The sequence below is a fragment of the Ricinus communis genome, chromosome 1, assembly GCF_019578655.1.
Source record: "Ricinus communis isolate WT05 ecotype wild-type chromosome 1, ASM1957865v1, whole genome shotgun sequence".
NCBI lineage: Eukaryota > Viridiplantae > Streptophyta > Magnoliopsida > Malpighiales > Euphorbiaceae > Ricinus > Ricinus communis.
This window is the reverse complement of record NC_063256.1, coordinates 11,473,719-11,495,814: the sequence shown is the minus strand read 5'-3', so window position 1 is coordinate 11,495,814 and position 22,096 is coordinate 11,473,719. Positions and strand designations below refer to the sequence as shown.

At 34.1% G+C, this 22,096-nt stretch overlaps 1 protein-coding gene across 8 annotated transcripts; it reads left to right on the top strand.

Moving 5' to 3' along the window:
- The first annotated feature begins 2,404 nt into the window (after positions 1–2,404).
- LOC8286401 (L-Ala-D/L-amino acid epimerase) lies at positions 2,405–9,514 on the top strand. 8 transcript variants are annotated; one of them, XR_001535620.3, is made up of 8 exons: positions 2,409–3,347; positions 5,336–5,446; positions 5,638–5,854; positions 6,367–6,700; positions 6,884–6,945; positions 7,131–7,258; positions 7,339–7,440; positions 9,116–9,211. XR_001535620.3 is itself a non-coding variant. In XM_048377099.1 (8 exons), exons 1-7 carry the CDS (start codon positions 2,856–2,858, stop codon positions 8,930–8,932), a joined length of 1,368 nt encoding a protein of 455 aa, XP_048233056.1. In that variant the 5' UTR covers positions 2,413–2,855; the 3' UTR covers positions 8,933–8,960; positions 9,116–9,250. The 8 variants fall into 8 exon arrangements, 4 of the variants coding, with proteins under 4 accessions (XP_048233070.1, XP_048233056.1, XP_048233067.1 ...); XR_007216716.1 differs by having other exon boundaries at positions 2,410–3,347; positions 7,127–7,258; XR_001535619.3 differs by having other exon boundaries at positions 2,410–3,347; positions 7,368–7,440; positions 9,116–9,184.
- The last annotated feature ends 12,582 nt before the right edge of the window (positions 9,515–22,096 follow it).

Genomic DNA, 22,096 nt, shown 5'->3' with positions numbered 1-22,096 from the left:
TTGTTAAATTCAAAGCATGCATGTGGAGTTATGACGGGTAAGAAATTGATTGGTGGGATAATATAAAATAATATAAACACTGTCAATATTTAATTCTACTTTATTTGTGAAAAGTTGTTCATTTTTTGCTAATTATGGTGGGTGAGAGATTTGATTTGCTATTGGACTTGTAGACAAATTTATGCAGTCTCCTGTCCAGCCGTCTCTTGCCAAATGTATTTTAGTAATTCTAAGAACTTGGCTGTTCTTTCTGAAAACTTGCTGCCTATTCTACTCTATTCTATCAGTCAAGCTTGGCAACTCCTATCTCTTAAATTTGGAAATAAGGCATTAATGGCAGTGTGATGTTACAGATCGTCCGGTTGTCCCTGCGCTACTGCTTAAATATAAATTGGAAATATGCATTTTTATTGAGCCATGGCATAATCTTTTTGACCCAGAAAATGAGTTTATTGTCTCTAATAAAAGTTGAAAATAAAATGTAGAAAAGAAGTAGTTGATCGAGAACAATACTAATGTCAAGAACAAGAACTATTGAAGGAGAAGCAATCAAGCGTGTCGCTGAATTATCACATACTTTACAAAATCAAGCTCCAGAACAAATGCAGTTTCTCAAAGGTGAATTCTAAAAGTGATATTGATTTAATTTTTATTTTAATATTTTTATGTACTTATTTAATAAAACTTAGATCAAATTTTTACGTAAAAAGAATGTATTTTCTTTGAGAAATTTACGGAAAAAAGTTTTAGTATATAAATTATATAAGATTTTACATAAAAATAATATATTAAATTTTATTTTACATAAATTTGATATAAATTATAATTTTTTATTGAATAGTATACAAAAGGTATTAAATAAAATTAGGTCATTGTAAACTAAAGTGCCTAAGCTTCACCTCTTTTAAATTATAAATTTTTATTGAATAGTAAAAAAAAAGATATAAGAAGAGACAAATTTTAAATTCCCATGATAAAAAGAGTAAACTATCAATAAAAAATAATAAAAGAAAGTATTATCAATAAAATAAAATTAAAAGTATCATATATATATTTTTTGATTTATTGTCTTCAATTTCTTTAAAAAATTGTATTGAGTTAATTGAAATTAATTATAAATATATATATATAGTGTGATATAGTAATTCTTATAAAATTAGAAATATATATAAAATTATTATTAAGAATTAAGAATAAGATATTATCAAGTTATTATTAATATTAATATGATATATATATTTATTTTATATTTTTACTTAAATGACGTTAGTTTGATTAAAGTATAACATACAAAAATGGATGATTAGAAATTAAATTTAAGCATAATCGAATGTAAATTGCAAACACTCAATCTATTTTATATAATTTGAATACCAAATGTGTTTATTTTATCTTAGACTTAATAAATTTTTTATTTTTTATTGTATGAATAATAACGGATTCAATCATTAATTTTTATATAAATAACACTGGTATAATAAACTAAAAATCTTGAATAGATTAATTAGGAATTACTTAAAAAGCTAAAAGATCTTTCCCATACTATATGATTTCTTTATGGCTTAATAAACCAGATGTTTCTTTTATTTATTTATTTATTAATTAAGGACTGATTTTTATAAAAAAACACTTATAATTTAATTTTAACTAGTCGTTTACAGTACGTTTGCATATTATTATTATTATTTCGACTATAATTAAATTTATAGATACAATTTAATAAAATTTTTAATATTTAATATTAATTTATAATAATTTAAAAAGTAATAGTAAACTTACTATCTTTTAATGCCTCTCTTAATGTTTTTAAACTTTAAAATTTTATTAATGTAATAGTATTTATTTTAAAAATATTTATTAATTTATTCTAGTATTATAGAAATTGATATTACTATAATTAATATTACTAATTTTTAGAATTAAAATTTTTTATATAATCAAGAATTAATTTATTATTAATTATAATATTAAAAATATAATTAAAAATATTAATATTTAAAATTAAAATTATTATTTAACTTAAAATATAATTTATTGATTAATATAATATTAATATATAACTAATATGTTATCTTTTGAAATATAATTAATATTATATAATTAAAAATTATTAATTAATTAAATATAATATTAAAATATAATTAATATAATGTTTTAAAATTAAAATTATTATTTAATTAAAAATATAATTTATCTATTAGTAAATTAATAAAAATTTATAAAATTATATAATGATGTATAAAAAATAAATATATATATATATTAAAATAAAAAATTTATATATTAAAAATTAAACATAAATATTAAAAAAATTTAAATCTGATAAATTAATATATGTACCGATTCACGAGAAATATGCCTTTTAAAATTGTTCAGCAGATCTCAACAACAAAATAGTGAGAACGAAGCGATAAATCTTGAATGCATGGAAGATGAACGAAGATCGCTATTATAAGCGAAGAAACACTCTGCTTGCTTGCACTGAAAACGACTTTATAGGCCGACCGACGTATCTGAAAATCAAAGTTCCCAAACGGCCCGGCCGGCCGGCCAAACACTCCAAAGCAAAGCCTTTAACAACAGTCCAAAACATAACATTAGTCGACAGGAACATGGAGTAATACAAACACGTGCAAACAATACGAGAAAGAAACAAAAGGAAACCGAACGAAAAAACTATTAACATGTTGACATAAAATAATGCCATCCGTACGCTCCCCAGATCGAGCACTGAGGACAACATCAATCAGCAATGGCAGTTCCCTATGTTTCTTTCTTTGACAACCCAATCAAGTTCTCTCAAAGACCCGTAAAATCCAATCACTCAACATCCCCATAAACCTCGAATTAGACAGATGCATTCGATTGGGTCGTTCCATTTTTCTCTCCTGGCCCACCCGAATTCTCTGTTAAAGTCTCCACCTTTGCAATATGCAAGACGACCCATTTGCAAGCTGATTGGAACGAACGCAATGGCGGCAACAAGACCTAGTACAGCAGCGGCAGCAGCAACTACTTTTGGGTTTAGGGACTTGATGGAAACTTTGACAGTTGATGTAGAGAGAGCAGAGAATAGGCCACTAAATGTGCCTTTGATTGCACCTTTTACAATAGCTTCTTCAAGGCTTGATAAAGTAGAGAATGTGGCTATTAGGATTGAATTGAGTAATGGATGTGCGGGTTGGGGAGAAACACCAATATTGCCATTTGTGACTGCTGAGGATCAGCCTACTGCTATGGTGAAGGCTAGGGAGGCTTGTGAATTGCTGAAAAGTAGTCCACCTATGACTTTAGGATCACTTTTGGAGAAGATTGGGGCGATTCTTCCTGGGCATCAGTTTGCTTCTGTAAGTATAATTTGAGGTTCTTTGGTTGCTTTTTAAGTTGGTTGTGGTTTCCATTGTCAATTGCTTTGGTCTTTTGCTAGTTTGGTGATCGCTTGTTTTTGGAATTCTTGGATTTTGAAGTGAAGTATTTGGTTTGTTGATAGTTGGATAAGCATTTTGTTTTGCTTGAGAAGAGATGAAACTCCTTGTCATAGAATCCTAAATGTAAGAAACAGGAGATTTTGAATTTAGAACTCCGTATTTGTGTGTCTTTCCCTGCAGATTGAATAGATTTACTTATGAGTACGGTGAGAAGAAGACAATTGGTGAAACTGAAATTTAAATAAAATTTGGGAGTTTTGACCAAAGGTTGGCTAAGTTTGATATTATGGTCAGGGTGACTTATTGGAACTTTCCTTAGTCAACTAATTTGCTAAGATAGCAGAGGCACGCATTCTGCTGATCTACTGTATCCTTTTTTCTATTGAAGAACAATATTTATATGTAAACAAGGATATTATTTCCTGAAATAAGGATTGTAAAACACATAAGGATCTTCTTTGCTCCAAGTCCACATTATATGAAACTTGGATCACAACATATAAGCTCAAACAGTTGAGATTTGGGGCATCAAAAAACCCCTTGATGGGAGTTGGGTTTGGAAGCACCTCCTATTATTAAGAGGAGAGGTCAAGGATTTCATTAGATATCAATTTCAAAATGGTAAATCATTTTCCTTTTGGTTTGACCTGTGCCCGGATAATAAATATGGTGTTGAGCTATTTCCTAATGTGAATCTCAGAAATCTATAAGTGAAAAGAAAGAGCTTTGGTTAGTAATTTCTGCAGAATGCGAGAAGGAGATTGTCAGACCCCGTGGATGAAAACACTATGAATGCTTGGGAATTCATAAAGCAAAACGTACTCAGTGAATGTTGTGCATGATAAAATCACATGGAAGTTGGGTCATCTGGTAAGTTTAGAATTTTCAAGCCTGGAAAGCTATGAGAGATGTAGGTGCCTTGGTACAAAACTGTACGGGGGCAATCTCAGATTCCAAGACATAGCTTTGTTATTTGGCTCGGTATGCCGTGAGAAATAAATTGAACACTGAAGATAGGCTGAGGAAAGAGTTATAGATACTAATTGCTGTTGTCTTTGCAAGCTGAAGAATTTGTTAAGCATATATTCTTTGATTTAGGTTCTCCAAAGAAATTTGGAGAAAATTTTAATTGCTTGTCATATTAGGCAAGTTGCTATGTATTGACAGAGGAAATTTTTTGGTTTAGCAAAAAAATCCAATGGTAAGACTCTGAACAAAATTAGAAGATGTGCTCTTGTGGCTGCAATCTTCTGCATTTGGCAAGAAAGGGACCTGGTTACTTTCCAGCAGAAGCAACCTAATTATAAAAGAGTTATGTGCAATGTCCAAAATGTTGTTTTGTCTAGATTGTTGCATGTAAATAGGGACAGGGATAGATTAATCTTGAGTTCTGGGGTTATATTTTGATTGTCTAAGTCTGGCAGTCTGTATTTGTTGATTGTTTTGATTATTAAAATATATTTTAGTGGTTATGTAAATATTCATATTGTCCGATTTTATTAGATGTTAAAAAGAGTGCCTAATGCGGGAAAAGCCTTTCTGTGAGCAAATTTTCAATTTTCTTCAAATGAGTCTAACTATTAGCTATTGTCCACTATGAGGGGGAGATGAATGTGTAGAAGAAAGAGTATATTGATAAAGATATTTCTTTCCAAAATCAAAAGAGCGATTGGCTTGAAAATAAAGGATTTCTAATTATATATATATGTGTGTGTGCGCGCGCACGTAGATGAGTGTGTACTGATATGCAGTTTGACTTATAAGTGAAACTTGTATGCAAATTGCATATAATGATGCTCTGTTGGAGATGTTTCATCATTGCTTTTTGTTCATTTGTATTATCACTTATGTATATAACAGAAATTTTATAATTCCTAGCACTAATTAAACTGTTTTTGCACTTAAAGGTTAGGGCCGGAGTTGAGATGGCGTTGATTGATGCAGTGGCTAATAGCATTGGTATACCACTATGGAGACTATTTGGTGGAGTATCAGATAGCATAACTACTGATATAACAGTTCAGTAACTTCAGTAGTAATTCTGCAATTGAAAGATTTTCCTTTTGTGGTTCATTATTCTTGTGAACCACATGGTGTGATTGGTGGCTTTGGCATTAATTGCTTCAAAAACAAGCAAATTTGATGACTTTAGAAGAATAAATAAGAGCTTCATCTTTGAAAAGTAGGCTTATACATGTTTTATGTGCAGATTCCGATTGTATCACCAACTGAAGCTGCTGAATTAGCTTCAAAGTATCGCAAACAAGGATTTAAAACTTTGAAGCTCAAGGTGGGAAAGAATCTCAAGGCAGATATTGAAGTTCTTCAGGCCATACGTGCAGTCTATCCTGATTGTCTTTTTATTTTGGATGCTAATGAAGGATACAAGCCCAAGGAAGCTATTGAAGTTCTTGAAAAGCTGCATGGTAAACGATGTACTGTCTATTGTTTAATGATGTTCCTTTTTCATGATAGTTTTAGCAATACCCTGTGTTCAGAGAGAGTAATTCATATGTTGCACGTTATCTGGTCTTTCTTTTTTGTTTTAAGAACACATAAGTTGCATTTCAGGATGCTGTGACCTACTGCAGGTTTGCTGGGAAAAGCAGCACTGAGCTGTAGAAATGCTGGTTTTCTTTCAATCCACACTTAGGATATGGTCAATGACAGGTTCTTCCTGTCATGGAACATATAAAGCTGCTTTGTGCTTGCATTTCAAGCAAGCATGTAATTGTGATTAAACACGCACGATTTTCATCCTTATTAATTTAGTGATTAACTGGACATAGAAAACAAATTCTTCACCTCTGCATGATCCTTTTCTCTATCTGACTCTTTCTTTTCTTCTTCCCATAATTGTAATTTGACCAATTAAAATTTGGTAAAGTATTAAAGCTTTAACCTGTGAAATTAAAGGAATACTACTCTCTTCTCCCAGAAATGCAGGTTACTCCTATTCTCTTTGAACAGCCAGTTCATAGAGATGATTGGGAAGGCCTTGGTCATGTCACTAGTATTGCAAAAGGCAAATATGGGGTGTCGGTTGCAGCTGATGAGAGCTGTCGGGGCTTGATTGATGTGAAGAAAATAGTAGAAGGTAATCTTGCAGATGTCATTAACATCAAGCTCGCCAAAGTTGGGGTTGTTGAGGCACTTGAGATTATTGAGTTGGCTAGGGCATCAAGATTGGATTTAATGATTGGTGGTATGGTTGAGACTAGGCTGGCCATGGGCTTTGCAGGACACCTTGCTGCTGGCCTTGGGTGTTTCAAGTAAGTGCAGTAAACTTCTAATTGTTCCCTGAAGTAAATGGCATTTGAACATTACTTGCTGATTTATTTTATTACGAGTTAGCATTTTTATTGCTATTAGTTATTTAAATCTATGTTTTGTTGTTAGCTTCAAGTGTAAAATACTCTCCTTTTGTATTATTCGAGTTACAAAATTCACTGCAGGTTTGTTGACCTGGATACTCCCCTGTTGCTGGCAGAAGATCCTGTTCATGGGGGTTATGAAGGTATTGAACCTTGTTCTTCAATCATGTAACTAAGATGTGATGTTTAAACTTCTGTGTTTAAAGAAGGTTGATATCCTACATTTAGTGCCAGTTTGACATTGCTCTGCGGCACCCTGCTTTAAAAATTTTATTTACTGTTTCTGCTTCTTTGAACCTGCTTTTCTACAACCTACTTTTGGAGAAAGCATGGTTTACTCTGCTTCTTCCAAAAGTCGGATTCCAATATCAGCTACAGGAAAAAAAGATAAAAAAATCAAAAGCAGGTGGAAATAAGCGTCAAACAGACATTCCACCCAAAACTTTAAGAAGTTAGGTGAGGCCCAAAGAATAGTTTTGTATCACTAACAACAAGCAATGCCAAACTCGTTCTTAATGGTGTTATTTTTGAAAAAGTATGGTGCTTCTCTTTTTTCTTTTGCTAGTATCGGGTGCTGTTTACAAATTTACAAATGCTAGAGGACATGCTGGTTTTCTTCATTGGGACAATATTATCTGGTGAGTCTTACTATATAATTTGCTTCTTCAATTCACTGGCACAAGACTAACATGATTTATCTGATGTTCAGAATAGTTTAAAACCTTGTGATGTCTGGATTCCATCATAAGCAAATACCATATGATCTTCACTTCTATTCTGCATTTTCTCACGTTAGTTTATCTTCAGCTATTAAGCATAAGCATATTCATGCTTATTCCTAGCCTCATGCTAATTGTGCAGAATTCCTAATGGGTGACTGTATCACATTTCTTTACTTCTTTGGCATTAGGATTGCTTTCTCTTGAGGTGTTGTTGACATCTAGTTTTTCTAATCGACGGGGTTGTTGATCATTTTGAAAATTTTGTGGGATTTACTATGAAAGCTTGTGCAAGCGTGGCAGGAGATATAATTTCTAAACGTACTCATTTGTTTAGGAAAATGTGCGTGATTAATGACAATTTCTTAGAATTAAGACTCACTATTGTGTTCAAAGACAATCTGAAGTCTAAACAGTAATTAGTTTTGAGAATACTCTTCACAAGCCGAGTATACCAATGCTAAACTATGCTAAAGATCACACACAATTGAACAAATGTGGGGAATTTATCATTCCATTGAAGTGTGACGTATTGACCTCAATTGCAGCACAAATTTTAAGAGTATCAAATGGAGACAACCATCCTGTGACATTGGAGAAGCAATGGGCTCTTAGGCATTTTACCAATTCTGTCCTTTATTTAAACACATTAGATACTGGGTAACATTCTGGTAATTGCGAGCTTCAATAGTTGCTCTACTCCATAGGAGAGTTTACCATCTTTTTTCATCGGAGTTTTTGCTGGCTACTTTCATAGAAGAGTTTGCTAGCTGACTCCACGGGTGAGCTATTTACTGATTCGTTAACAACCCTAAAGCTGATTGATGTTTGCTTAAGAAAGTCCTGTTGTGACTTCAAACAGAACACTAGCCTCTCTAAGAGAGTGGCACGAGATTTAATCTCACCCAGTTCAAAATAAGTGGCAACTATAAACTACTATATTTTCTGATAATTCTCAGATGGATTTGAGTTCGAAAAAGATGTGCATAATTCATGTCATTTTAAATTATACCCCCGTGATAATTATCATGACTCTTTAACTGTTTCGTGTTTCAAAAGCAGAAACAGTTCTTATAAGCTTTATAGAGTTAGAAGTGCCTAAATAATAAGATCTTCGTGATCCTCGATTGAAGGGTGACCATCTGTAGTGGTTCAGAATCTTAGTTGATAGGGAAACTTGGGAGAATCTTGCACTTAAATGGAAATCCTCAAAAAGAGTATTTAAGCATAGCTGCAATTAGTAATTAAATGAAAGAAAGGGAGAATTTAGAAGAGATTATTTCAATGTTAATGCCTCATTGCATTTTAGTTCTTCTAGTCACTTTTTTCCAGGATGCTTCCAAATTTTCTTTGGGCTTGTAAAACACCCAGCTATTTCGGAAATGGGAACTGTCAGGATTACTTTCTCTAAAGCGGACCTTATGCACAAAAGCAATGGAGTGAGAAACTCAAAACCAGATATTATTACCAAACATGTTACACTGTTGAACTTTCTTTCTAAAACTTGTGTCAAAACAGTGAATAAGCGATTAATGTCATAACATTTACTCTCTTCATCCACGCTAATCAAGTAATCCTGCTAAATTATTGACAGATCAATCTGACATTTCCGTTGCTTGCCATGCTTATGAAGTTCTGAGTTGTCTAAGCGGTTATCAGACTTGGTGCTTGTGAAACAATACCTGTTGGTGATAAGATTGGCCGGCCGTCAATTTTTCAAAAGGCTTGCTAACAAAATGAAGAAATCGGCAGAAGGGGTCTTTTCAAGCGCAAGAATTTGCTGGCAAGATGAGTAAACTAGTTAGCCTAGCAATTCTCTTTTAGCATATTTCTTTGTCCCCTGGGTGCAGGGGGTTGCCTGGATGTTTAAACTCTGTAATTATTTGCCACTTTGGTTTTTCAGGGCGGCAAAATAAATCCGAACGGTGCATTTCTTTATGCTATTTGTATCCAACTCATTTTCTTAATAATTCTTTTCCAGGTTTAGCTCCCATCTAAGGTGTTAATCTTGAGTGACAGCACTTCTAAAGCACTGTTCGTTTTTGAACATCTTAATGGCTGGAAAGTTGAGAATCTTTTATCCCCTTTTTTTATGCATGAAAAGAGTCTGCTTTTGACATAGACAATGTTTTCGGATGGAAACAAGAGCCAAAGAAAAGGCAGAAATGGAGAGCTCAAGTAAATCGATGAGATAACAGAAGTTACAAAAGTAGTAGAAAATTATGAGGTTAAGTAAATAATCTTCCACTACCGAGTCAAAAAGGGTAACTAATTTTGTTTCCTTATCATCTTTCTTTTTCCCATCTTCATATCGAAATTGTGACAAGCAATGCATGAGAAATGATTACCAAAGCTTTTTAGATCCAGTTGAATCTTTTCATAGTTAGTTTGTGTATACTTAGTTTTTTTCAAAAGAATTTGACGAGGTTCATGTCCTGTATCAGTATCACGGTCTAAATTAGTCTCATTTTACCTCTAAGCTGTGTCTTGCATCACGTTCTAAAGTAGTCTCATTTTACCACTGAGCTGAAATATCAAATTGTTAAAAATGTTTCATGAGGTAAATAAATCAAGACTTCAACACCAATATAACTTAAGGCAAGTTTTCAAAATCATCTGCAAAGTGATTGGGCCAACTCAATGATTGAATTGAAAAATGTTAAACCTTAGATAAGGCATTGAAGGAACTTTAGCCAAGACAAAAGGGAAAAATGATAGTGCGTGATAAAGAACAGTGCAATCTCTTGAATTTTAAAGCAACTTAATCATTGCAGGCCCTGTATCCTTATTTGGTAGAAATTTTGACCAGAATTGTAAATTTTGGAAAATAGACATTCTGAATGGGCAAGCATGAAGATTAAAAGGTGAAATTTTCATGATTTTTGAGGACCCACATAATGATTTCAACCACTCTAACCTTAGACTCAAAGTGGACTGCATAATCCTTAGTAGGACCTATTAACAGGATTCATTAGCACCTTTTAATTACTGTTTAAGCATGGATAATTAACTAGTGCCATGCTCCAGTGTGGAAATGAATGTCTTTTAGCATGCTTATGTAAAATCATTGCAAAGATAATAATGGGTCCTTGTTGGTTTACACATTAACATTTTTTTTCTTTATATTTTAATGTTTTTATATTGTAATTACATGTTTTTCTTTTTGGCAATTATGATTGGAAGACCCATTATTTTTATTTAAGAGAACTATGATCCCATGATTGAATAAAAGGTAAAATATGAGGTGGGAGTTGAGTATTGAAATTGTATGCCATGTTTGAAAGTGAAAATTAAGGGAGAACTAATGGAGTGGGAAATTTTAGTTTTTTTATATAACTTTTATTTTCAAAGGGAAAAATTGATTAAAATTGAGAAATATAATGAAATTAATATTTTCTTTTATTTTTGTTGAAGGAATAGGAAAAGAAGCTGGTCTCAGAGGCTGCACAAGCTAGGTTGCTTGTGCAGACCTATCATCACAGACCTCTGGGTAAAAAGGAGCAACCTTTCCTGCACAGCAGGAAAGGTCACTTCAACCATTACCCCTAGCGGGGAAAGAGTCATAGGCAGCAACTGCTACAAAATCCTTGTCAATACAACATCTCTGTATATATACCAACATATTCATGTAAAGGAACTCAGAATTCTTAGTTTTCAATATATCACAATCTTCATTGTTCTTTTCACATGGTATCAGAGCCTGGTTTTCACCAGTAACCATCATCTACCATTTTTTTTTTTTCAAAAACAAAAATCCCGGCCATGTCTCAAAATGAAAAATTAACCAATATCACCCTCAAAGGCAACTCCAACTATTTCGAATGGTCCAAAACTGTGTATATTGCCCTCAGTGGCAGAAAAAGATTGGGATTCATTACGGGAACAAAACAACAGCTAAAACCAGAAAGGCCGGAAGCCCCAACCGAGGAAGAAATTGACAGAATAGAGAAATAACAGACATCTGACCATTTGGTCATGTCTTGGCTCACAAATACTATGGAGCCCCAAATATCCCGTTTCTGCATCCTGATGGAATCATCAAAAATAATTTGGGAAAAAATGCAAAGCCTTTACGGCCAACAACACAACTTTGATCACATTTTCAGACTCAAACAAGAGTTAGCTCAAATCACGCAGGGTACCAAAAATTCATCACAATATGCAACCGAAATTTTCACTCGATGGGAAGAGTTGCAGAACTACATTCCACCTTCAATCGACCCACAAGAAATTCAAAAAAGGAACGAACAAGATTTGGTATATACTTACCTTGGAGGACTAGATCCAAGCTATGAAAGCTTGAGATCGCAGATTCTCCTCACAATCGAGCTTCCCCGAATCGACGAAGTCATCGCCAGTGTTCAGCGCGAAGAAACGCGGAGGAACACCATGAGCAGCTCCTCCCCCCCGCAACACACGGACAACCACGCCTACAAGCGCGGCGCCGTCCAGCGTGAGGGCTGGGCTGTGACCACTGCCAACGGCAGGGTCACACCCGTGAGGCGTGCTGGCACATCCACCCGCACTTGCGGCCTTCGCGGGCGTGGGACGACGATGCTGTGCGAAGAGGGGGACGAGGAGAAAGGAGAGGGGGCGGCGGCAGGAGAGAGGAGAATTGGAAAAGAGAAAGAATGGGGGAAAGGGATATAGGGTTAGGGATATATGCCGGGTCGGGTATCTTTAATCAAACCCGACCCGACCCGACAAGCCCGGCCTTGCGGGCTTCAGCCCAACAATCTACGCCCACTCCCGACCAACCGGCCCAACCCGACCCAGCCAACTCGGCCCAGTCTCCTAACTCGGCCCATCACCTCTCGTGCCCAAATGGCGGCATATTGGCCAACCTGTGCCTTGGTCCAAGAACCAGGTTCGGTTCAAACCCATCCGATGGGTCAGGTTCGGTCCAACCACTATTAAATTTATCTCATAAATGCCATAATACTTGGATTATTGACTCTGGAGCCACTGATCACATGACTTGGGATCCCACCCAATTACAAAAAATTCACTCTATCAGTGATTCTCATCATGTGACAGTTGCTAATGGCAACAAAGTCAAAATTCAAGGATATGGCACTACAAATTTACTTCAGTCAAATATACATGATATTTTATTATTGCCCAATTTTAAATCTAATCTATTATCTGTAGGCAAAATTACTCGCGATTTAAATTGTAATGTTATTTTCTCACCATCTTCGGTCATGTTTCAGGATCGAATTTCCGGGAAGACGATTGGTGAAGGACAATTACATAATGGTCTTTATTATCTGCATAACCCTCCCAAGGCCTGTTTTGTGTCCGCCAATTCGTCCCAAGATATGCTTATGCACCAAAGACTTGGGCATCCTTCTGATATTATTTTAAATAAATTATTTTGTTCCAAATTAAATTCTAGCCATTGTGATGTGTGTAAATTTTCAAAACATACGCGGCTCCCTTTTTCCTTGTCATCTACTGTGTCTGAAAACGCTTTTGATTTAATTCATTCTGATGTTTGGGGACCCGCTCCTGTTACTGCCTATAATCATTTTCGCTATTTTATCATATTTATTGACGATTACTCTCGCACCACCTGGATATTAAAAGGAAAAAATGAAGTTTTTTCTCGTTTTAAAGATTTCTTTCATTTCATCAAAAATCAATATGATGCACAATTAAAAAAATTTCGCTCCGATAATGGTACGGAGTACGTAAATCACAATTTTTCCACTTTCTTTAAACATCATGGTATCATACATCAAACCACTTGTGTTAATACCCTCGAGCAAAATGGAGTGTCTGAACGCAAAAATCGACATCTTCTCAATGTCGCTTGCACTCTTCTTTTTCAGCATCATGCTCCTTCTATTTTTTGGTCGGATGCCCTGTTAACTGCAGCCTACCTCATAAATCGCCTCCCTACTGTCACCTTAAATAATCTCAGCCCTCTAGAAGTTCTAAAAAAATCAAAAAATAGATCTAGGTCACCTCCGAGTTTTTGGATGTGTTTATTATGTTCATATCAAACGCTCACACAAACTCGACAAAAGCTCAGTCAAGACCATCTTTTTAGGCTATTCCTCCACCCAAAAAGGGTACAAATGCTATGATCCTTTAAACCATAAAACTTATGTTTCTCGTGATGTCACCTTTGTGGAAACCGAACCTACTACTCACCCTCCACCAATGTTCCCTTCCCCTCTCCTCCTTGTCAATCTTTATTTCCGCTTAACTCTGACTTCTCTCTTAACAGCTTTGAACAAGGCTATCAGCCTCAGGGGGAGTCTCCGACTGTCTCAAGGCCGCTTCCTTCAGGGGGAGAAGAAGAAATTGCGCAGCCTCACAAAGAAGAAATTGCCTTGAGAAGATCAACTCGCCTATCCAGACCTCCTGTAAAATTTAGAGACTACGTGTCTCATTCGGTAACATATCCAATCCAAAAGTTCATTTCTTACAATGTCTTATCTAACCAATATCGCAACTATCTTTGTTGAATCTCAAAACAAACTGAACTCACAAGTTTCTACGAAGCCAACACCGACCCTAAATGGTGTAAGGCTATGGAAGAAGAACTTCATGCCTTAGAGAAAAATGACACCTGGAGTATTGTCCGTCTTCCAAAAGATAAAAAACCTGTGGGATGCAAATGGATATATAAGATCAAGTATAACAGTAATGGAACTATTGAGAGATACAAGGCCAGACTTGTAGCCCGAGGCTTCACTCAAACTTATGGAGTTGACTATTAAGAGACATTTGCTCCAGTGGCCAAGATGAATACAGTCAGAATCCTCCTCTCAATAGCAATTAATCAGGGCTGGAGCCTATTTCAAATGGATGTCAAGAACGCATTCCTACAAGGTAATTTAGAAGAAGAAGTTTACATGAAACTACCTCTTGGTCATAAGTCAACCTCAGATACATCCATGGTATGTAAACTAAAGAAGGCTATCTATGGCCTAAAACAGTCTCCGAGGGCATGGTATGCTAAACTCAGTCGTTTTTTATTAAGCATTAATTTCAGCAAATGTGAATCTGACTCATCTATGTTCGTCAAAAACACTTTTAATCTCACCATTGTTGTCTTAGTATATGTTGATGATATTATAATAATAGGAAATGATGATCAAAGTATAGAGGATGTCAAACAAAGTCTGAAACGAGAATTCGACATCAAAGATCTTGGTCAATTATCATACTTTCTAGGCATAGAAATGGCAAAATCCAACAAGGGGTTATTTCTATCCCAAAGGAAATATACCCTCGACCTCTTGAAAGAAACTGGAAAAATAGGTGCCAAATCAGCCTTAACACCTATGGAAACCAAAGTTAAGCTCAACTTAGAAGACGGAGACCTCCTAACCAATATAGGGCACTATCAGCGCTTGGTAGGAAAACTGATATATCTTACTGTCACTAGACCTGACATTTCATTTGCAGATAGTGCAGTAAGCCAGTTCATGCATGCCCCTCGCACCAGTCATCTAGAAGCTATAGATCGAATTCTCAGATATCTCAAGGGAACTCCCGGACAAGGAATCTGGATGAAAAAGAACAATACTACTAACATAGTTGGTTTTTTTGATGCAGATTGGGCTGGAAGTTGTGACAAAAAATCAACCACTGGTTACTGTGTCTTTGTAGGAGGAAACTTGGTAACATGAAAAGTAAAAAACAAAGTGTGGTGGCCAGATCAAGCGCTGAAGTTGAATACCGTGCAATGGCTTCCACCGCAAGCGAACTCATTTGGATCAAACAAGTCCTCAAAGACATGAAAGTTGCAAGTAAAGGACCAATGCAAATGCATTGCGATAATCAAGCTGCTCGACACATCGCATCAAATCCTGTGTTTCACGAACGAACCAAGCACATTGAAGTTGATTGTCACTTCATTAGGGAGAAGGTTCAAAAGGGAGAGATTGAGACTTCCTACATCAAAAGTCAAGACCAGCTGGCAGACATATTCACAAAAGCTCTTGATAAGCAGAATCATCATACAATCCTCCGCAAGATGGGTTCTATAAACTTACTCGAACCCACCTTGAGGGGGAGTGTTGAAGGAATAGGAAAAGAAGCTGGTCTCAGAGGCTGCACAAGCTAGGTTGCTTGTGCAGACCTATCATCACATACCTCTGGGTAAAAAGGAGCAACCTTTCCTGCACAGCAGGAAAGGTCACTTCAACCATTACCCCTAGCAGAAAGAGCTGTTAGGCAGGCAACCGTTGCAAAATCCTTGTCAATACAACATCTCTGTATATATACCAACATATTCATGTAAAGGAACTCAGAATTCTTAGTTTTCAATATATCACAATCTTCATTGTTCTTTTCACAATTTTCACTCAAGTATAGTTTATCTTTTAAAATAGTAAATAATAAAATGTAGATTAAAAACTCATCTTTCATATTTTCTCCCATGGAAAGTACCATTTAAGAAATTTTGAACTTTCTAAGTTCAGAGTAACTTATTAGAGAGAAGAATGAAGTGGTAAGTAAGTACAACTTTTTCTTAGCACTGAGAGCAATTTTAAATTGGGAGCATGGGATGATAAAATACATAAAGAAAATAAAATTAAAAGATGAGAAACGCTCCACTCCATTTGTTTAACAAAAAATGTTTTCTATATTGTCCAGTTTCTTATACAGATAGTAAGCCAATTAAATATAGATTTGCTAATTGGTGACCTAAAGTTTTTTTTTTGAATTTACTTATTTTTATATTTTTTTGTTTATTTTTAATTATAATTATAAATTAAAAATATAAGTTTTAGATCAATTTTAAATATTTAAAAAATCTCTTTAATAAAAAGGAGAAGTGATATTTTTCATTATACTCCAAATATTAGAAAATAAATTATGAATAATAATATTTGACATATTTTACCAAAATGTATGTTTCAAAGAAGATTCATCAATCTTCTCTTTAGGAATTGAAAAGATTTTCCTTGTCTTCCACCTAAGAAATGGGAAAACCCTTTTATGCATTTGAACAAACCTCCTACAAAGGAGAAAGTTCACATGCTATTATCTTTGTGCATTTTTTGCATATCCAAAATGGCAAGTCCTTTTCATTCTTGTTCAACTTCCTTTTTTTTTTTTTCCATTGTTATTTTATAAATAAAGGGAGATTCTTATTCAACTTTTTAGTTTCAAAAAACTAGTTCTAATTTGAAGCTAAATATATTAATCATATACTACATTTTTATGAATTCCATTTCAAATGAGAAAATTGAATAATTATTATAGTATAGAAATAAACTTTCCTTTCTATATATATATAAAAGAAAGAAGTAAAAAATTTCTTCAGCATAATTAATATTAAATTCTTTTACATTTCTAAATTTACTTTCTATAACTTAAACAAATGTTGTTTCTTTTTTCTTAGATTTAAAGTAAAAAAGAAGAAGATAGATTCAATTATCACGAGGTCTAAATGAATCTAAACTAGAAGTATGAAATGGGTTCTCTTTCTCCTCCAAGTCACATATTTTGATCAGTTAACAGAAACTAAAATTCCAAGATAAACAAGCAATGCTTTTATATGAAAGGAGTTGGGTACTTCACCTTCTTGAATGTTCTCAGATATTAGACCAAACCATGTAATAACATCTCATAAAAGAACAAATACTGAGAGGGTATAGAATTAATCACTGATGACTTTCTGCTTAAAGCAAAAGTGCCATATACAATATACCAATAGATAATGAGCCAAACATTCTTTTCTTAATGAATTATCCTAACACTGAGTGTTAATTAACTTCGCAAATCATATAATATAACAAACTAGGACTAAAATGATTACTACTAGTGATGATTGTTAGATTGACAATGCATACCTCATTATGTGAATAGAAAATGCTAGATTCATGTCTTGCCTGTTTGCAAGACTGAATTACATGAGATGACACATGAGTCCATGACTATCAATTAATGGGGAAATAAATAAGTAGTAGATTTCATATATATGAGTCTCACATATGAAATAATTAAGCCAATCAAAGAATGGTTCAAAAAATATAGTCAACTGTGAGAATTGGACAGGTTTCAAATTCCAGTTCTTTTATTTGCCATCTAATAATATTAATAAAATAAATTTTATAATGAGAGATATACCGAAAAATAACTATTTTTATTATGCAGTTCACGGAAATTAGACTTTAACAAATAAAAATTAAGATTTGAAAGGAAAATGTAAAATTGAGGTGAAAGTAGCGATGGAGGCAATAAAAATAGAACAATTTTACCCATACACACAATCAACATCACCGAAAGAGCATAGGCACCAACTGTAGTGTCAAAGTGGGCACCACAATTTCATGGCATTGGAATGAATAGGAATGGAATTCTTTCATGATTTCTGGGAATTGATCTGCTCCCATGCTTTCTGATGCTGGCTGCCCACTATTCACTCTTAGATCTCTTTTATGCATCTTTAAAAATTAATAAAATAAAATAAAAAATAATATTATAAAATAAAAAAACTTTAGGGCTTTATTTATTAGGTCTTCAAAATATTTGTTAATATTATATGTGAAGGATAATTTTATTGTATAGTTTCCAATATTTTACTCATAAAAAATCAAATATATTTTTATCATAGGATCTAGCATCATATGATTGCCATCTCAATACAAAGAAGTGCTTCTTCTTACATATATATATATATATACATATATCTTGAGTATCTTTTTCAATCTAAAAGAGAAGTTTAAAGTCATTATACATCTAAAATTCTTAAAGAGAAGAAAGTGTCTGCTTTTGAATTCTTAATTCTATGATTATGAGGACATGCTGTTTTAATTTATTTTGAAATAGATGTACCCTGTTAATAATTTTTTACTTCGTAATATTATAATAAAATTAAGGATGGTAAGAAGGTGGAAATATACACTTTCAATTGAATAGCTCCAAGAAAAATCAAAGAAGTTTTGTTGTTTCCAAATTGTTATGCAAGAGGTACCCTATGCTCCAAAAATAGAAATTAAAAAGAAATATATTATCAAATGTATTCTCAATTGTACAAACACATCTTGTTACTTATAGAAATCATTGTGACTACTTTCTGCACAGATTGTTCAGTCCTCATGCTTAGTGTTGGGTCCACATTCACGCTTAATTAGATCATTAGGATTCTAATAAATTGAGTTTTATTAATATTGATCGTTTATTAATATGTTAGATTAAAATGGTAGGATGACACCGATGGATATAAAAATGCAACTACGGTGAAAGTAGAGTGCCGATGGTGACAGTGTTGCGAGAAATAAAATTAATTGCAGAGAAAAATAAAAATATTAAAATATTTTGTTAGTTATAAAAAAATAAAATTAAATATTTTAATTATCAATGGAAAGTGAAATGCATAATTTAATTTTTACTTAGAAGTTGTGGGATTAATTGTTGAAAAAAACAAAACGGAACTAATTTAATCCAACACACAAGTTTAGTTTGACCCTTTATCCATTTGCTTACATAACCAATCAAAATAAAAACATATATAAAAAATATTATTTAAGTATTTATTATTTTATTATATTATATTATATTTTTTTTATGTATTGACGGATTCTTTATAATTTTAAATGCAATGAAATTTTTAGATTATCTATATGAAATTTAATTTTTTAATATTTAATTTTATATAATATTAATACTATAATTTTTATATTTCATATATACTATCTTTTTTATTTATTTAATCTATCTATACTTGATTTTCATGGAATTTAGAAGTTTATTTTTAATCTCAATATATTTTCTTTTACGAAGAAATGCCCTTAATTATTTAATTATTTAAGAAGAAAATAGAATTCTAATTTAACACATTACCCCATGCCATTGCAATTTCCAGCCCATACTCAGTCAACCCTGCTGTCACGTGTACACAATGAGTATTAGCAGGCTCTTCCTTTTCCTCTTTTAACAATTCAAATCCTTAGTATCACCAATTATATTTATATTAAGCTAAAAAATACTAAAATAGATTCTCTCTAACAAGAAGTTCAATGATGCTATGCATAAAATTTCTATATTATCAGAAACGAAGAAAATTCAATTTCCAGTTTCCTTTGTAAGTAACATACAATATAGTCATCTAAAGTATATAAATAAACATTTATTCTAAAAAAATCACAAATTTAAATTTATCTGTTAATATTAGTGATAGTTTTTTATTTTTATAATAAACGTAAAATATATATATTTTATTTTATATTATAGCCTACTGAAAGTCTCTCACTCTATCAACTTAAGACATCAAAAGCAAGAAAAAAAAAAAAAGGAAACAAAGAAAACCCTTAAATATTGCATAAATGATGAAGAGTAGAAAATGATGTATGCTGACATTGGAAGGAAAGCACTAAACTAATTGTGAAAATCATATAATGTATTTGTAACACCCGGAATTTTTATATATTTAATAATGAGTTTTTATTTAAGTTAATTTTAGCCTCATTATTATTGGGTTTAATTTAAAATGATTATATTTTGGTTATTCAAATTTTTCCAAATGCATATTTATATAAGCAAAATTATATATTGGAAAATTATGGTAGAATTGTAAAGGATGTGTTTATAAAAGAATTTTGGAAAAATTGATTATTTAATTTAATTGTGTGTTAGGACTAAATTGGAAATTTATTTTGGAATAAGGATTGAAAGTATAATTTTATTTTTATGGGGCTTTAATGGAAATTTGTGAGTTTGGTATTTCGTAAATAAATATGTCAGGGGTATTTTTGTAATTGTGTATTTTCAGTAATTCTAATTTGGCCCAAATTAAATAGTTAAGGGCTTAATTGATAGGCTAAAAAGAAGTTTGGGGGTCAAATTTAAATTCTGCAGGGATGAAATTGTAAGTAATTAAGGAAGTTGAGGGACCAAATTGTAATAAGGAAAAGTTCGGGGGCCTAATGTCGATATTGAAAGAAAAAGAAGTCGGGGAAGAAGAAAGGAGGAGAGAGAGAGAGTCGGCGTCGGGAAGAGAGAAGGGGGCGTTGCGAGCGTCGGCGGCGGCCGTCGGCGTGGAGCGTTGGCCCGGAGGCGGGTCTTGTTGGCGCAGCAGCGGCCAGCGGCTCCCGTAGCGGCGTGGCGGATTGGCAGCGTGTGGCGGCGGCTTTGCCGTTCCGCCTTCGGCCGATCTTGGTGGCGATCGGCTCCCTTGGAGAGCTTCCTTTTAGCGGTAGCGGCGTCGATTTTGGTGGCCGGGAGGAGAGAGTTCCAGTGAAGTGGAGGCAGCCGCATTTTGGGCTTTTCCGAGCTCCCGTGGGAGGATGGACAATCGGAGGACATATCCCGACTCTCCTCATCTCAAGCTTCAGCGATGGCACCGGTTTCGTGGCGATCGGGCTTCGTTTGTGAATCGACGGTCGAGATCGTCCGCAAATTTCTCCGGATGGTCGGGTGTCGGATCGGAAAATCGAAATCGGGGATCGTCATCGGTAGCGTCGTTGTGAGTCCGATGGTGTGTTCGGATCGTCGATCGGACTCCCGTGGTGGAAGCGAGTCGTGACCGGCGTCTTGGTAATTTTCTTTAGCCCGTTATTTTTTTTTTAGAAATTCTTAGTTTAATTGTGTCTTTTGGTTTATATTGAGTATTTGATGATTTTTGTAAGTCAAAATATTTGTCCTGTCGATTACGCCTTGAGTTTTGTCTTTGTGTGGCGGGGTCGGAAATAGTGAAGTTTGGGGACCCGACTCCGTTGTTTTAATTGTTGGATATTTGGAGTGTTTTTCCGGCAGTCTGGACCCGTTTTACGGGGGTAATGTTCGTGTTGTAGGGAGGTTCACTGAATTTCATTAGTTCAGTCGAGATTCTTAGACAGTCGATCCTAGGAATCTAGACCTAGGATCTATTGTAATTGTTTCATCGTTTTGATAAATTGTTTTCCGTGATTAGATGATCATGCATTGGCTCGCTCCTACCGAGACACCTAAGCTGAGCTAGGAGGTCGCCTAATTCTGTGAGTTAAAGTCATATATCGTTTACGCACGTGTCATGCATAAAATTTGATTTGCTACTGTGAATATTTATTTGCAATTTCAATTTTTCATTCAATTATTATTATTATCATTTGAATGATGCTTTTAATTACTATTTAAATATGTTTTTCCTTTATTACCAATTTTAATATTGCATGATGACTCAGGATGGGACGGCAGTAGAACATAGGAGTTGGATGAGTGTCCAATATAATATGAGAGAGATAAGAAAAGGGTAAAGAGGTAAAAATTTTAAGAAGAAAGATTAGGACTGCCTGGTCGAGCATCGCTCTCTGGGCTTAGTAGAGTGTGGTTACTTAGGAGTAAAGGTCCCTGGTCGAGCATTGCTCTCGGTAGCTTATTTGGATATTTAAGTGACCGGTGGAGGTAAGGTCCCTGGTCGAGCTTTGCTCTCGGGGCTCGATCTTATTAGATTAAGAGAGTCGAATGGCTATTAGATTTCTTATTTGGATACTTAAGTGACCGGTGGAGGTAAGGTCCCTGGTCGAGCTTTGCTCTCGGGGGCGCCAGTCTTATTGGATAAGAGAGCCAAAAGGCTAAGGGTACGAGAGTTAAGTGACCGGACTGGAGGTAAGGTCCTGGTCGAGCTTTG